Genomic DNA, 16,662 nt, shown 5'->3' on the forward strand with positions numbered 1-16,662 from the left:
CTATGACTGCCACTCCCCTGCTTGTCTTTACCTACTCATTGTTGATGGCAGATCTTGACACCTGCGTCTATCTGGAGTCCTTACGCTAGCCTAGCCCAGCTTAGCCCTAAGCAAACTGTCCAAAATTAATGAGCAGCATTACTCTTTTGGCTCTTCATCATCTTTATTTATATTTGTTTATCTTTATTTAAGCACTTTCTATGCTGTGCGTCCCCTCTGAAGAAACCGTGAAAACAGTTTTAGACTCCTGCAGAACCCTTAAACTCCCTGGAACCTGGCTGAACACATAGTGGGTATTCCTTAAGTTTGGTTCATCAAACATCTCTGTTGACAGTATTCTTCAGTTAGGATTATGGGAACAGTGACGGGCCCTCAGATTTTGGCCTCACCAATGCTGGGGTCTAACCAATTGAGTGGAGCCACCCAGATAAAATTGGTTTGAGGTAATTTGGAAATAATTCAGAGGACAAATACTGCCACTGTCCCCAGGTGAAAAAGTACCATGCCCTCAGTTCAGCCATTAGTGGTTTACATTGTGCTCTGAACCCTTCAGAGATGCATTTTTAAATAATCACACTATATCTAACCAGGATTTATAGAACTTAGTGAGGTTGTGAGTTCATAGAAAAAAATGGTTATACAAATACTGTCATTATCATGTGCTCAGCAGCAGTAACAACTATTTATTATGTGCTCATTGAGTGCAGAGCACTTTATTAGGCACTGGAGGAGTCACACCCAAGTGTGTTGTAAATAATTTCACAATGCCATTTGCAGTAAAATATTCCACTATTTAGAAAGCCTTTCTAAACATTTTCTAAGAACCACAGAAATTTCACTGCTAAACTTCATATTAAAAAACAAAATCATGCCAATGTTTTCATACAGAAACCACTGTCCTTGCATAAGGATTTTAGTTTCATTAAGTTCTTAGGCTACAAATAGAAGTCAGTGGTTCCAGGGCTCTCCCACCCATGAATCATGGGGCAAAAACACTGTCACTCTGATATATGTTGGCATTTTTTTATTGTGGCCACAAAGCAATCACAAGCAGATGGTACAACTAACTTCTATTTGTGTCTTAGCTACTAAACTTCTTGAGAGGAAAAACTCTGTGTATAGGTCAAGCAAATCTGTGGGTGTCTCTATGCATGGCAGTGAATCAAAAGTTGTTACAGGCGTAGTAAAACTGGTCCTCTTGCATCTTACTGGTGGCAGTGAAAGCTGATACATCCCCATTGGAAAGCAATTTAGAAACATGAATAAAAATGCTCATATCCTTTAACTCAATAACCCCAGTATTTTAAGAAAATGATCTAATATCAGGAGAAAGCATTATGTATGAAGAAGTAGCTTTATTTATAATGGTAAAATGTTTGAAGCAATCTGAATGTGCAGCAAAAGCAAGCTGATTAATTATGATGAATACTTAAAAGAATTTTATGGCCACAAAATGATTAATATGAAGATTTGTGGCAACATTAAAAAGTGTTTCCAATATAGTGTTAATTTTAAGAACTCTAAATCACTTGTATACTTCTAATTATGTAAAAAGTTGGAGTGTGATGTTTCTCAATATTAGAAAAGAAGATATGAAAATGAAAACAACTGGAATACAGGAATGGCACTGTGAGAAATACTTTTCCATCTATTTTCCAAGCTTTCTCTAATATTACAATATAATCTTTATGATTTAAAAGTGGGATGAAAAACGAGGGTCAAAAATTCTTTTTAGTAGAGGGAATCCTTGAAGAAAATAAACAATGGCTGCCTCTCCAAAATCCCAAGAATTCAGTTTGCACAGTGAACACCATCCATCCCTTACTCCTTTTCCACTTTCATTTTTGTTGGATATAGTCCCACATACCTGGTTAATGTGCTTCAGCTTGTCAATAATTTGGCTGACCACCGGTTCAGGGCCCTTCATTTTCAGCTCATGGAGGTTGAACTGATTTTTCATTCCATTCCTTGCTGCCTTTTGGCTGTATCTGCAAAGGTGAAGGTAAAGAGAAGATTTGTCACAGGAGAGTCTGAAGCAAAGTGAAAGCTGACTTGTATTTGGCACCAATGGTCAAACTGACCACAAGCTCTCTTCAGACTTTTAAACCATGGGATGACCCCATAGAACAAAAATAAACCACTGCAGATAGAGTCTCTTTACAGTGCAGAACACTTATTTAACAGTTAACAAACATTCATTCAACATTCTTTTTTCTAAGTGTTGGAAGTACAACAATAACCGAGACAGATAAAGCCTTTATTGTGCTCTCAGTCTAGTGTATAGTCCTGAAGAGTAAGGGCCAATGGCAATGCTAAGGGAGGTCCTGGATCTTGGCCAGGGAAACACACAGGAAAGACCTTAACTCTGAGTGTGCTTTCTACTCATTTGAAGGAGAAAGACCCTTGCATGTTCTTTACTTCTTTCTTCTCCAATTGCTCCTCCCACAATTTCCCACAGGTCTTGGAGCTGGGTTTATTTTCAGGAGGCTTTCCCAAGCCATTTGCAGTATAAATTTCCCCTTATATTGTTTTTCAATTAAAATAGTGTAGCCAGGTTAAGGACAAATTTAAATATATATATACTAGAGGCCCGGTGCATGAAATTTGTGCATGGGGGGGTCCCCTCAGCTCGACCTGCACCCTCTCCAATCCGGGAGCCCTCAGGGGATGGCCTACTAATGGCTTGGGCCCGCTCCCCGTGGTTCTCTGCTCTCTGCGGGGCCTGCCTGCTCCACACCACGGCTATGGGCAAGCAGGCCCTGCTGGGTGCTGCCTGCAGGCCACGCTTGCCTGCTCGCGGGTCGCTGTGACTACAGGGCCAAGCAGGCCTGTGCTTGGCTGCTTGTGGGTGACTGCGGCGACCGTCAAGCAGGCCCTGCTGGGTGCTGCCTGTGGGCCTTGCTTGCTTGCTGGGCTCATGTTGCTGGGGTGATGCAGCCAGCGTCCTGCCCCGGCCGTTATGGGCGCCGCCATCTTTGTTGCGGAGTGACAGTTAATTTGCATATCACTCTTTTATTAGATAGGACTAGAAGCCCCGTGCACAAAAATTTGTGCACTGGAGGGGGGATAGGGCTCAGCCCAACCTGTGCCCTTTCACAGTCTGGGACCCCTCTGGAGATAACCATCTGCTGGCTTAGGCCCGCTCCCCTGGTGGCAGATGGCACACCCAATCCCTCAGTGTCAGCCCCATCTCCCCAGTTGCAGATGGCAGGCCCAGATCCTGCACTGGGGCGGGTGGCGGCTTGGGATCGCGCTGAGGTCCCTGTGGATGTTCAGGCTCCGAAAGTGTAGGTTTTCTTTCTTGGTTTTGTTTTAGCTTGCTCTTGGAGCCTCTCTCAGAATGAGGAAACAAAACAGACTGGGCCTGAAGAGGCCTGGATGGAAGGGAGGGTGGGCAGAGGGTGGAGCAGCCCTCACTGGCCCCACCCGCTCCCAGCCGGGAAAGAGGAAGAAGGAGACAGGGAGGCAGGGAGGTTTGGAGGACTGCTGGGAAAAACAAAGAGAGACAGAGACTGGGAGAGATCAGGCTGGCAGGGGAGGGCAGTTGGAGGCAACCAGGCTAGCAGAGGAGGGCAGTTGGGGGCGATCAGGCAGAGGCAGTTAGGGGTGATCAGACAGGCAGGCAGAGATGTTAGGGGCGATCAGGCAGGGAGGCAGGTGAGCAGTTAGGAGCCAGCAGTCCCAGATTATGAGAGGGATGTCCAACTGCCGGTTTAGGTCTGATCCCCCAAGGGGTCCTCGATTGGAGAGGGTGCAGGCTGGGCTGAGGGACCCCCCCTCCCCATGCACGAATTTTGTGCACCGGGCCACTAGAATATATATAAAAGCCTAAGCGACTATTTGACTGTTTGACCGGTAGCTATGATGCACACTGACCACCAGGAGGCAGATGGTCAATGCACAGGCATGGAAACATGGACAGACTGATCAATCTCAGAGGGAAGCGGGGAGGGCTGGAAGAGATTAACCAAAGAACTCATATGCTTATATGCATAGCCCATGGACACGGGCAATAGTGTGGTGAAGGCCTGGGGTGAGGCGGGGGCTGGGTGGAGGGGAGAAGTAGGGGATGTCTGTAATAATATCAACAATAAAAAATAAACAAGAAAGTCATCCTCTGAAAAGGCAAGTATTTCATAGTCAAGTTGAAGAGAACATCTGATTGCATTTCTTCTAAAATGGTAGCCTAACATATTCATTTTATTTAACTTTAAAAGTTAGTGAATACACGAATCACCAACCATTAAACATCAACTGCCTTTGGGGGCTGTAAAGAAACATTCTTTATCAGCTTACTACTAGTCTCCTTTTTTATGTTCATATAACCCTCTCTCTTTAAATATCATTTCCCTTTGATGACACCATCAACTCCATCTTCTTTTTATTTACACCTACTGATGTCTGAAGCAGAGACCCTATTCACAGATAAAAAGGTAAGGCTCATTAGAAATCTTCTGAAATAAATGTCTCTAGAGACATTTCCTTGGATTTGTTCATATAGAAGCTTGCTGACCACTTTTATGCCCACTCCTACAAAACAAACATTTTCCTGAAGTTTATTATCTTCATTGGAATAGTGCAAAGACATCTGCCAACTTAGGGATTTTACACTACACTCCTTCTTCCAGCTCATTTACAAATATTAAATCAAATTAGTCCCACAGCTGATCTCTTGCAGCCTTACTATATTATTTTCTGTCATTCATAAAAGTGTCCTTTTAGCTCTACCAGTATTTTTTGTTTCTTATCTCCAAGCCATGTATAAGGAACCAGGACTAAACACTGGCCCCCAATTCCATGGTAACTCAATTTTCCCAAAACAGCTTTGGGTTTTGAAGCTTGCCAAACTTTTTAAAAGTTGAAATAGCATACACTATTCTGCTCCATCAGTGTGCTATTTAAATCCTCAAAGGACTCTAGTAAATTAAGCATGGTTTCTGGTTACAAAAGTGTTGAGAAGAGCTGGCCTGTGGCTAAGACGTAAAACTTGCTTTTATTTTATTTACTGTACAAAGCAGTACCCAAAAGTACTGATACCAGTGATGCTGGTAGCTGCTAACTTATTCAGGTTCTCACTCTCCTTCTCTGTAGATGCCTGAAGTTCTCTCCTAATGAGAATTGAGGGCCTCACTGAACCGCTCTGATGCATCCTGACCTGCTGCCATTGCATCTAAACGTACAGTGGAGACAGTCCTGCGTTGTTCATGCTCCTTTTATGTACATTCCATGCCATCCCATGTAGTCTGTGATCTCTTTGAAGGCTGAGGCTTGGTTAGTTCCCTTTTGTACCACCTAGAGCACATTGTGGTACTTGTAATAATAATAGCTGTCAGCATTGAGTGCTTTCTCTGTGCCAGTTAATGTTATAAGCAGAGAGGAAAAAGAAAACATGTATTGCCTCATTTAACCCTCCTAACAACCCTATGAGATAGAAACTACTATGATCAGCCTTTTTTTGCAGATGAGGAAACTGAGGCACAGAGAAGTGAAGTCACTTTCCCGAGATCACACAGCTAGTCAATAGCAAAGCTGGAGTTTGAACTTTGTGAGTCTATCTCCAGCTGCCTCTGTTCTTAATCATTATACTACTGTTGCTTCCTTAGAAATAACCCGTACTGACTAAATATTTGACATTTCCTCGCCACATTGCTTCATTGTATATGGCAATTTGCAAGCTACTAGTATTGTCCTACAAGGCTCACAACAGTGCCTGCAGCAATATCTCTACCTACTCAGCAGATTCCTGGGCTTGCCCTTTAAAAGCCCTTGGGGAGAGCCCTGTGTATGAGGTTTCTTCTCCCAAACAGAGGTCCACAGTATTGCTATTCAGTGAAATATTTACATTCTTGGGAGATAAGGTGTTGAAGTTAGAGAAATAAATACCCCACCACCACCATGTCAGTAGACAAACACCAAAGGTGATTTGAAATCTCTTAGGAAAATGAATGCAGGAGACAATTGTGATTGACGTCTTTGTCACTTGGCTATAGCAATGTGACATACGTGATGTGTTCCTAGGGAATTTTACATAACATGTATGCTTTGAGCTCCAAGCCCAGAGGGATTCAGTTCGGGGTGTCTCCATAGTTTTGTTTTAATTAATTCAGTATTTCTTTTCCACTCGCTCCTTCTGTGCCACTGGTGCACATGGTTCGTGACAGGTTTTGCATGTGGATGAGCCATCACAGCCATAATTTTCCTCATCCAAAGATTGTTCAGAGTGTCAGGAATGGAGGCACTGTTGGCCATGGGGGATTTTAATAATGGGTTGTCTGCTCAGTACCACTAATCTCTAATTAGATTAATTGTCCTCTCTTCAGAATGTTGTTTGTTTCCTAAAGCTTTGAAATGTCTCTGGCAATGAACACTGGCCAGCAGAGGAGGGAAAATAAATAGAAGGAAGTCCCTACCTCTCATAGCTAAAGTTTTCTTAACTGGACATGTCGTGTGTGATGTTAGAAGTGTCACCTTTAAGCATTATATGTGGCATCATCTCCTTGCCCCATCTACTTTGGTATCCGTATAGCACAAACATGACTGCTATAATACCAAGAAAAACCTATTTGTGAAGTGAAATGGGGGTATGCTTCTGTTCAGGCAGATTGGTTGGGGATGAGGGAGGAAAAGGAGGGGGGTGAAACCTGTGCAAAAGCCATAAGAGAAAAGGAACCTAATTAAAACAGGACATCTGGGGGTGATTGTTTTGGGACAGTTGAAGCAAAGATAGCACTTGTAGAAGAGGAATAGAATCAAACAAGCGTAAAATGGGCGATCTTTTCTTCCCATTTCTATGCTGGCTGAGGCAGCAAGGGTGTAGTAGAAGGAAATCAAATTCAAATGTAGACCATTCCAAATGGAAGCACCCTTAAGAGATCAACGTATCCAATCCCTCGTTGTGTAAATGAAAAAACGGAGACCCAGAGAAGCATTTTCCTAACAGCACAAGTTGTTAGTGTCACAACTCCCACATTTAGAAGAGATTCCTTTCTTTGAAAGGTTTCTTATTACTAAATGCACATTGCTGATTCTGACACTACTAGTAATGATTTAGGACAAGAAAGCTGCTAGAAAGTTAACTTGCCTTCTTCCCTTAGGCATTAGAAGGGTGGCAAGAGTTTGAGAGCAAGTCTTAGAAGAACTAACCCCTCCCTCCAAAAAATTTGATTTCACACAAGTTTAATTTGCTGCCTGTTATAGACAGCCACAAACAAGTTACAGATCTCACATTCTCACATCGCCATCTAATGGAAAGATTGTAGTATTGCATGTAGCCCCTAACCCAAACAGTGGTTTATCAGACTGTTTCCTTGGAAAAGTACTCCTGTTACAATAATCACTGTGGAAAATGGGATAATTTAAAGAGCATAAAATAGCTTAAAAACAAAACTAGAACACAGGGTAGAAAAGCCCTATTAAGAGGCCTATTAAGTTGTTCTTTTTTTCTATCCAAAACTAAGCTTTAATTTATAAAAATGAACAGAAAAATAAAGCAAAGGTGAAAATAACTGAATTTTGCAAATGCTTTTAATAAAGATGGAAACAATTTGATTCTTATTACTTATGCACATATTTTTATTGATTTTTTAAGAGAGAGGAATGGAGAGATAGAGAAACCTAGATGTGAGAAAAACATCACTCCTTCACATGCCCAACTGGAGATCAAACCCACAACCTGGGTATGTGCCCTGACTGGGAAGTAGGGCAATACTCCAACCACATGAGCCACACTGGCCAGGTCTATGCACATATTTAAAGAAAAATGTTTTCATAATTGTTGGCACAGCAACACCACTTTGGAGCAAATTTGGAGAGTGCTAGAGACAAATATATCCTTCATACTTCAAGAAATACCTGTGTTCTCAAGCAACAGACTTTCAGAAATTATGGATAGATTTCAATGGAAAGGTAGAAAAAGACAGAGAAGAAACCAGGGAGATGTAAACCCATTTATATCTCATTTAGTAGACATTAGCTATGTAAGGGAATCACTGTATTAGAATCAGTCAGTTTTTAGCCTATTTTCAAACCTCACTGTGAGGACGGATTAAAAGATTGGTCTTGGAATATAATAAAGAAGTCATTTAAACCTAGAGAAGCAAAGAATACTTTCTAGATGATGAAGAAAGCTTGAGAAGTTGCTATCACTGCCATAGGGAGAAGAGTTGATGGCTACAGAGAGTAGCCCCCAGCAGAGAAAAGAAGGAGAGAGAAAATGTCTGAGATTAGATCACCTGAATGTTTGTCTGAAGAAGCAAACTCTGCAGAGGAGCCTGGAGGTAAGGAGACAGAAAAGTACACAAGGAAGCAAAGGGATTCTTATGAGAACTTCAGTAACTGTGGGAACACTGGTGAGGACTGCCTCCTGGGCTTTGAGCCCTGACCATGGGCAGTCAGGATACTAGGCCAGGATAGGCGGAGCTGGCAAAGAGTTCTCTGTTGGGTGTCCTTAAGGGGAACAGACCAATGAGGAGAAGAGGACTCTGACCTAGTTTAAATCTTACAATAACAGGGAAAAAAAAACACCTCTACTCAAAAGCTCAATAATTGGGAAGGGAGGGATATAACAGAGCACAGTGTATGATGGGGGTTAATTATTCAATTAACCCAAACTCATTTACCAACTCCTTCTGGCCCAGAGAATTAGGCCAGAAACCAGATGTTTTCTTATGCCACTGGAGTTAAACCAAAAGGAAATGATCTTTACCTGTTTTTTAAGTTGTTTAAGTTAGACTTGTAACTCATGAAAATTTCAGAGTTGGAATGAACTCTTGAAATCAGTCCAATGCCCTCCTCTTACAGATAGGCAAATTGGGCCCCAGAGAGACCAAGCAGTAGCCATTCAAGTTATTATTGGTATTACTGCTGGTGGAACATGAATGAAGCTATAACTCCCCCCAAATAGAGGCGTCAAAAAGAAGGTCAGAGAATAGGTCACATACCTCAACAACACATAGGAACATTGTAACAAAGTAACTGATTTTCAAAATAATGGTTAATAATTAAATTTTTAAGAGGTGAAATTCAGTTTGTTGCACAATTTACTTACTGAGACGGTGAATACATAAGACATTTTAGAAAGGCTGAGTCAGGTGATGGAAAAAGCACTGGTCTTGGAGTCAAGACACAGACAGGTTCAAAAGCTGGTTCTACCAGTTATTCTGTGACTTTTAAAAAGTAATTAAACCCTGATGAGCTCCAGTTTTCTCATCTATAAAATGGGATAATGCCACCTGCATTGGTTTGAGGATTAGTAGATGAATGAATGTTAGTAAATTGAAGTACCATAGGCAATGTGCTTAGAAGAGTGCCCAGCCTATCTATCTATCTATCTATCTATCTATCTATCTATCTATCTATCTATATGAGGGCTGTTATCATCATTATCTGAAAGCACCAAACACAGTGTGTGACATGCAGTAGGTGGTCAATAAATGTACTTTGAAAAGGATGTCTGGAGAGAGGATCAATAAATCTTACAATGAAAAGTTAGGGGAAGCTTCAAATCTGCTCATCCCAGCACTGAGAGACCTTGAAAAATTAGAGAGTCTCAGTTGTCTAAGTATGTACTAGATAAAGTATGAGTTGCAGCAAGGGTAGGAATGATTTAGAATTTGGGAAAATGAGCAAGGCCAAAAGTACCAGAGCTTTCCTTAGTATTATGATTAAGCAATGACTTGTGAGCATATAGCACTGAGCATATAGGCCTGGCTATAAGGAACTTTTTGGCAGAGATGTCCGATAAAGTATGCAGGTGACAGGGCATCTGAGAGGGGGATTTACTGGATAGGACTTCAAGTGTTTCAAAATTAATTTTAGACCATTGAAGAACAAATCATTTACTTGGGCTGACATTAAGTTTCCCAAGAGACCAACTTTGGGTGTCAAAAGCCTGTTCCACTCTCTCCTCCTGCCACATTCCATATTCCTTCTCTCTATTATAGATAACTGGAAGCCCGGTGCATGAAATTCATGCATAGGTAGGGTCCCTAGGGCTGGCCGGTGATCAGAGTCGATCAGGGCCTTCTGGCTGCTGGCTGGGATCTCCCTTCCCCAGCTGCCTGCTGCCAGCCGGGGCCTTCCTTTGTTCCGCACCACCCCTTGGTGGTCAGTGCAATCAAACTCCCAGTCTCCTGGTGGAACTCCCGAGGGGAAAATTTGCATATTAGGCTTTTATATATAGATACTAGGGGCACGGTGCATGAATTCATGCACGGTAGGGGTCTGGCTGGCCTGCCCTGATTGGGCTGATTGGGCCAGGCCAGCCAGGGGGAGGGGATGTGGGAGGTTGGCCAGCCGGCCCCGCTCCCTGGTCAAACTCCAGTAGAACTCCTGGTCGAGGGGACAATTTGCATATTACCCTTTTATTATATAGGATTCTGCTTCCACTTTGTATAACTGTCACAAGTAATGAATTAGATGGCTCTTGAAAACATCCACACACTTTTTCAAATCTCTTCAGAATACTGTTTTGTTTGTCTCTGGTACTCATAGGGTCCACAACAAGCATCCATTCTTCTTTTAATTTTTTTTTTATTTTTATTGATTTCAGAGAGGAAGGGAGAGGGAAAGATAGAAACATCAATGATGAGAGAGAATTATTGATCAGCTGCCTTCTGCACGCCCCCTACTGGGGATCAAGCTTGCAACCTGGCATGTGCCCTTGGCCGGAATTGAACCCGGGACCCTTCAGTCTGCAGGCCAAAGCTCTATCCACTGAGCAAAACAGGCTAGGGCAAGCATCCATTCTTTACTGCAGTGATCTTCAAAATGAAAAATAGGACTCTCAAAGTCTACCTATAATCACACCTCACCAACTCAAGACCAATTGTGAGAGAGGTAAGTCTGAGTTAGGGAAAGGTAATACTTGTGGATTTTTTTCCTTGCACATTTCAAATATATGCGGCAACACCAAGGAAAGTCTCCTAAAATGTTGCTTTGCATGTCCTACTGAACCTCATTGTGAACCGCCCAAGATCATGAGAGAAAGACAAATTGTTTCATATGAATGGGTTCTGCTGAAATACTTTTCAAGAAGGCTCAAAATTCCTGCCACTGTTTTCTGATGCTCCTCTTGTCTTAGCCACAGTCACTTGCATGTTTCAAAACCCATGTCCTGAGCCAATGGTGACAAAAGCAGGAAGGTAATAGCTTAGCAGACTGGTCTATCAGGCCCAGTCTCTGGAATTAGTCTTGGCCCTTGAAACCAGTATTTCATGTTTTTGGAGCAAACTGCAGATGTTTAGGCATGACTTCCACTTGCCAGCTAAACTTCCCCAGGCTGTATGACCTGAGCTCTATCCTGGTTTCCTGTTTGCATTTGTCTGTGGTCATTACTATGCTTTACCTAGTGCCTGGAATACAGTAGGTAGTCAATAAATGTCTGTTGAACTCAACTGAGACCGAAGGCCTTACTCAAAGCTCAGCTTAGGTTGTGGAAACTCTGCCTTACTCTGCCCAGCTCTTGTCAGCCTGTTTCTGCTGAGGCCCTTTCCCCTAAAACTGCCTCTACTGACTGAGGACCTACCTTTTACTAGACTTTTGTCTGGGCCCTGCCAAGGACAGCTACCACTTTGTCCCACCCATTAGATTGCACCACTTTGTAAAGCAATGCTTACCTAGAAAATGGTAGAGTTCCTTCCCTGGGCCCCTGGGAATATCATTATTCAAGTGGTGGGTCACTTTCCACTTAGGCCAGCCACACAGGTGAGTTCCCACAGCCCAAGCACCACTCCTTCCAGTCCCTGTGCCATCCCCATAGACCAATCACTAGTTCCCACACCGAGCTTACTCCAAGTTACACACCTGCTATTAATATTGATTTGCATCACAAACCCTTTCCTAATAGTATAAACTTGAACCCATTTCTGGGTCTGACTAAATGACATGTCACTGTTGTGAAAACAAATCCTCTGACATACCTGTCATATTTGCTACATCAAGACAATAACTTTGAAAGGGTTACAAATCTCAGTTTTTTGGGTCAGAGAAAGAATTTTCTGTCTTCCTTCAGGAACAATGCAAATGCTCTCCATTCAGTACTTACCCATCAATTATCTACATAGCCCTGTGCTCAATCACAGAACCCTGGTAGTTGGAGGTCTGGAATTTTCCAATGTTCTGGCACATAATCTTCAGTTTGAACTTCATAAACTACATCCTGGTTTTGGCTTTGGCAAATCTGGTCCTCAGAAAATGAAATCTTCACCTAGTAACTGTGTTGGAATCCCCTGCAAACCTGTGATTCAGAGTATGCAGCTCCGCTACCTCAAGACCCAACTACAGACACACGATCTTACATCACGACCCCTCAGAACACCAGCATATAGTGGCTGATGGGAAGGAGAAGGGATTGGCAAGAATAAGGTGTTAGACTTGCCCAAGAACACTTAAAGGTCTTGTCCGCAGAAAGTACTGGTAGAAATGCTACTTCTGCTGTCTTTCCTTAAAATCATTCCTAGAGTCCCAGAATCCAGGCTGCAGTCAGAGCCATGAGGTAGAAGGAAAGACACTCAGCAAGTCGGCCTTGTGGAAGAGAGTGGTGATCGTGGGCATGGGCAGAGTAACTGGCACAGAGACACAGGGGAAAGTGCTCACCTCTGCCAGTATCTGACTATCAGAATAGCTCTGCCCTTGGCAGGTCCAAACCTGGCACTGTCGCTCTCTAGTTGTCAGCCATAAAATAAAACTAAAGAATAACAGAGGGAAGAAAAGGTGAACTGAAGTGTAAACCACCCCCACTCCAACCGCCCCAGTAGCTGCAGGTGTCCTCAGCTCCTCAACCTTTTGCACCTGCTCTCCTGCTGGAACAAGTGGCCTATTGTGCGAAACTGTGTGCATGGAGGTGCTAAGCAAACAAGAAGTGACTCTCCTGATCATAAAGTAGATGGGATTCCAGGAAAACTTTACTAAGCCAAATAAAAGTGATTGTAAAGCACTTGGTAAAATATAAACTGCTACTTAAATACTTAAAAGTTCATAGCAATGCACACAAGGACAACTAGGTCAAAAACTACCTTTAGCCTGTAGGGTCTTCGGAAAGAGTGAAAATTGTCTCCCTCACTCAGTTTTTTTCCCTCAGCCACTTTGTATTTCTCTTCTCTTACTTGCCTTCAGCCCTTGGCACTTCCCTAGATGTATCTCTTCCCATACTGATATATTTCTGTGGTTAGAGGGTTTTTAATTTTCATTCTGGTGGTTGTGTCAAATATTATTTGGAGCAACAGACGTTGAATTCTGTCTTTTGCTCAGAAGCCCATTGGGGTTATGTGGTGCTATGGGGCAGACATTTTCTTTAAGGTGTAATTATGTGAATTTCACCCAAACTCTCCAATATCGGAAACTAAAAACAACTCTGACAACATGTCAAACAGCCAACTTATCTGCTCCTCTATAGCCCCAAAGATACCTTGAGGAGTCAAATGAAGAAAGAACTTATAGTTGTCCTAATGAGAATGATTACACCCTGGGGCTCCTTTTGAATCACTTTCACTTTGAACTGCTTGGGAAGCCATCCAGGAAAGAACTAGAAGTTCAAAGTCATCAAGTCAGTTTTATGGAATTCCTCCTCCTTTCATACTCTCTCCCCCTCAAATATTCTTGTGATAGAATCTCATAGCCTGTTAGAGCTGGAAAGAACTTTAGAGACCATTTTGTTCAATCCATTTTTAAAATAAAAGACTGAAGGATAATGACTTGCTCAATATCACACAGCGAACCCATGGTAGAGCTAGGACCCAGGCTGGACCCCTAATCTAGAGCTAAAGAGGTTTCTTCTTGCATAAGCTTCAAAGCTCCATAGGGGATACACAGGCAACAGCTTTATTATAAGAGCCATGTGTGTAGAGGAGATTTGAATGAAAGGCTTGCCTTGGAGGTAAGTAAAGGTCATCAGCTCTTTCTCCCAGGGGATGCCACCTTATAGCCTTGGAAAGATCTGAGAGTAGAGAAACATGGTAAGAGAGGCAGGAAAGGTACTGCTACTTTAGTGGACCTGGACCAAGAAGAGACCAAGGAAAGGAGGGGACTTAGTAGCACAGGCCATGGAAAACCTGGACAGAACTTCCTTTCCAGGTCTTCTGGACTAGAGAGGAAGGCAAGCTTAGATCAGGATTCCCATCAAGAACAGAAAGAAGGCAGGAGAGCTTTGAACCCATGAAGGAGACAAGCCAGATATTTCACAGGCAGGGCAGTGTAGTGGGTAAGAGGGCATAGACTGTCTGAGTTTGGACCCCATCTCCCTTAGTAGTGCTGTGGCTTTTAGTAAGTACCTTCATCAGTACAATGGGGATAATAATAATGTTCAGCTCAAAAGGCTGTTGTGAGGATGAACTTATTTAATGTGCACAAAGTGCCTAGCACTGTGCCTGGCACATGGCAAGCACCATAGAAATGTTAGCTGTTATCGTCATTAACCACCTCTACTGTTTCAGTCCTGCTTTCTGAAGTTTCACTTCACCCTTAGACAGATTTGGGGGGGGGCAAAGGGAAAGGAAAAGTGATCAGAATGCTTCAGGAAGAAAAAGGTAAGAGAAGTTCAACAGTGAAAGTAGAAAAACCAACAGAATGGGTAAGCTGTAGCTCTCCCAGTAATCCCTCATCCCTCCAATGTAAATCCCCTACAAATGCACCTTTTCCACATATTTATGAGCTGCTAGAGGCATAACTGTCAGTAGGTGACCAAATCTCTCTTTGCCGGGGGATAGAAGGGTTTCCTAGGACTTGGGACTTTCTGTGCCCAAACTGAAAAGTCTCTGGCAAAGTGGAACCATTGATTGCTGTAGGAAATTACTATTTGCTATAACCAGAGCATAGAACACTGTTGTTAGACGAGACTTTCTTCGTGTCTATGAAGAAAAAAAAGTTCTTCTCTGGTTAATATCTCCCCACTCAGCCCTTTACCCCCACCTTTCTTCTGAGATTTGTCAGTCTGTTCCATGCTTCTACATCTCTGGATCTATTTTGTTCTGAATCTATTTTGTTTATTTTGTTCATTAAATTCCACATATGAGTGAGATCATGTGTTACTTGTCTTTCTCTGGCTTATTTTGCTTAGCATAATACTATCCAGGTCCCTCCATGCTGTCTCCAAGGGTAAGAGGTCCTTCTTTTTTACAGCTGCATAGTATTCCATAGTGTAAATGTACTTATATGCATATATGCATAGCCCATGGACACAGACAATAGTGTGGTGAAGGCCTTGGAGGGGTGAGTGTGAGTTGAGGGGGTCAATGGGAAAAAAGGGGGACATCTGTAATACTTTCAACAATAAAGATAGATAAAAAAGAATAAATGAGATGGTGTATATGAGAAGAGTTTGTAATCTGTAAAGCATTATAAAAATTAAAATTAATGATGATGATGATGATGATGATAGAAGTTAAAATAAAATGAAAAGGTAATCTCCTACCAAAAAAAATTCTTAAATAAATGGATTTTCCAAGGGAGTATTACCCAATTTGAGGAAGATGGTCATTAGCAGGACATTCATACAGCAGTAGCCTCATTATCAATGATTCTTATTTGTTTGCTTTGATTCTCTACTGCTGCTTTCTCCAAGTTATATTCCCAGCACTGTTATTATATGTGTTTAAAAGTAATAAAACTGATTTATTTAAAAATGCTCTGTCACTCAGATTTTTCATTAATTTAAACAGATGCTCCCAGCCATTAATGTATTTCCTTATCCTGGGCCAATTGGCTTATTCAGCAGCATGGACCAAACTTGTTTAAAAATAGAATTTGTGGGGATAGATGGATTTGCTTAAGGAAAAAAATTAAAAAGTAATATTTCTGAAGAGATGTATAGAAAGAGATACTCAAGAAGCTGCCAATGGGGCTGTGTTTGTAGAGAGAACCCAGTAATGCTGTGTTAATTAGCCAACATTTATTCAGAGTAGAACTTCCCTCTGTATTTGATCTACTTTTCTACAACTCACCTAAGAAGTTATGAAGGATGTTTCATAATTTTCAAAGATGTTTCATATACATTTTTATTGGAAGCTCACAACAACCCTATGAGGTATGCAAGGGAGGCATTAATTTCACAATTTCACAGGAGAAAACAAAACAGAGTTTAAGTACCCTGCCCCAAAGCACACAGACATATCATAGGGATGCTAGATTCAAGTTTGTTACCAACAGGTATGTTTGTTGGTTCATCGGTTGGATGCAATAAACATGTATGGAGAGTCTACTCTCTTCCAGGTAAACTAACAATGAGTAAATTTAGATAGAATACAGTACTTGTCTTGAAGGAACTAGTAGAAGAATAGTGACAGACATGTAATACAGGGTCACTGGTGATATGCTAGGTATATCTACATGCTGAGGGGGTCTTTAACCCAGACTAGGGCACGGAGCAGGAGGATACAGGCTCCTCAGAAGAAATGCCACTGAGTTAAGGATAAGTAGGAGTAAGCCAGGATGGTCCTTGTTTTAGTCCTCTCTAATAGTATTTGGAAATTAGCTTTTCAGCCTGAGTTCTTGTGTAGCACCATCCCCTCCAACATGTCCCTCCAATCCAAAGCTGGTATATATACCCGTCTTGGGTGAGGATGGTTTTTACTCTGGCTTCTGTTGAACAGGAACTCATTTCAGCTCTTGGCCTGAAGCTGTTCCTCGAAGAAAGGAAGGGGTCAACATGGGCAAATGAGTGGTTCAAAC

The 16,662-nt window shown here is 42.1% G+C and overlaps 1 protein-coding gene across 1 annotated transcript in view; it reads right to left on the minus strand.

Moving 5' to 3' along the window:
- Positions 1-16,662, minus strand: part of GPC3 (glypican 3) — a 371,123-nt gene that overhangs the window by 112,758 nt on the left and 241,703 nt on the right. Inside the window, exon 6 of the mRNA XM_005872825.2 lies at positions 1,868-1,988. Coding sequence (XP_005872887.1) covers positions 1,868-1,988 — 121 coding nt within the window. The remainder of the gene's footprint in view (positions 1-1,867; positions 1,989-16,662) is intronic.

The sequence above is a fragment of the Myotis brandtii genome, unplaced genomic scaffold (genome assembly GCF_000412655.1).
Source record: "Myotis brandtii unplaced genomic scaffold, ASM41265v1 scaffold393, whole genome shotgun sequence".
Classification (NCBI taxonomy): domain Eukaryota; kingdom Metazoa; phylum Chordata; class Mammalia; order Chiroptera; family Vespertilionidae; genus Myotis; species Myotis brandtii.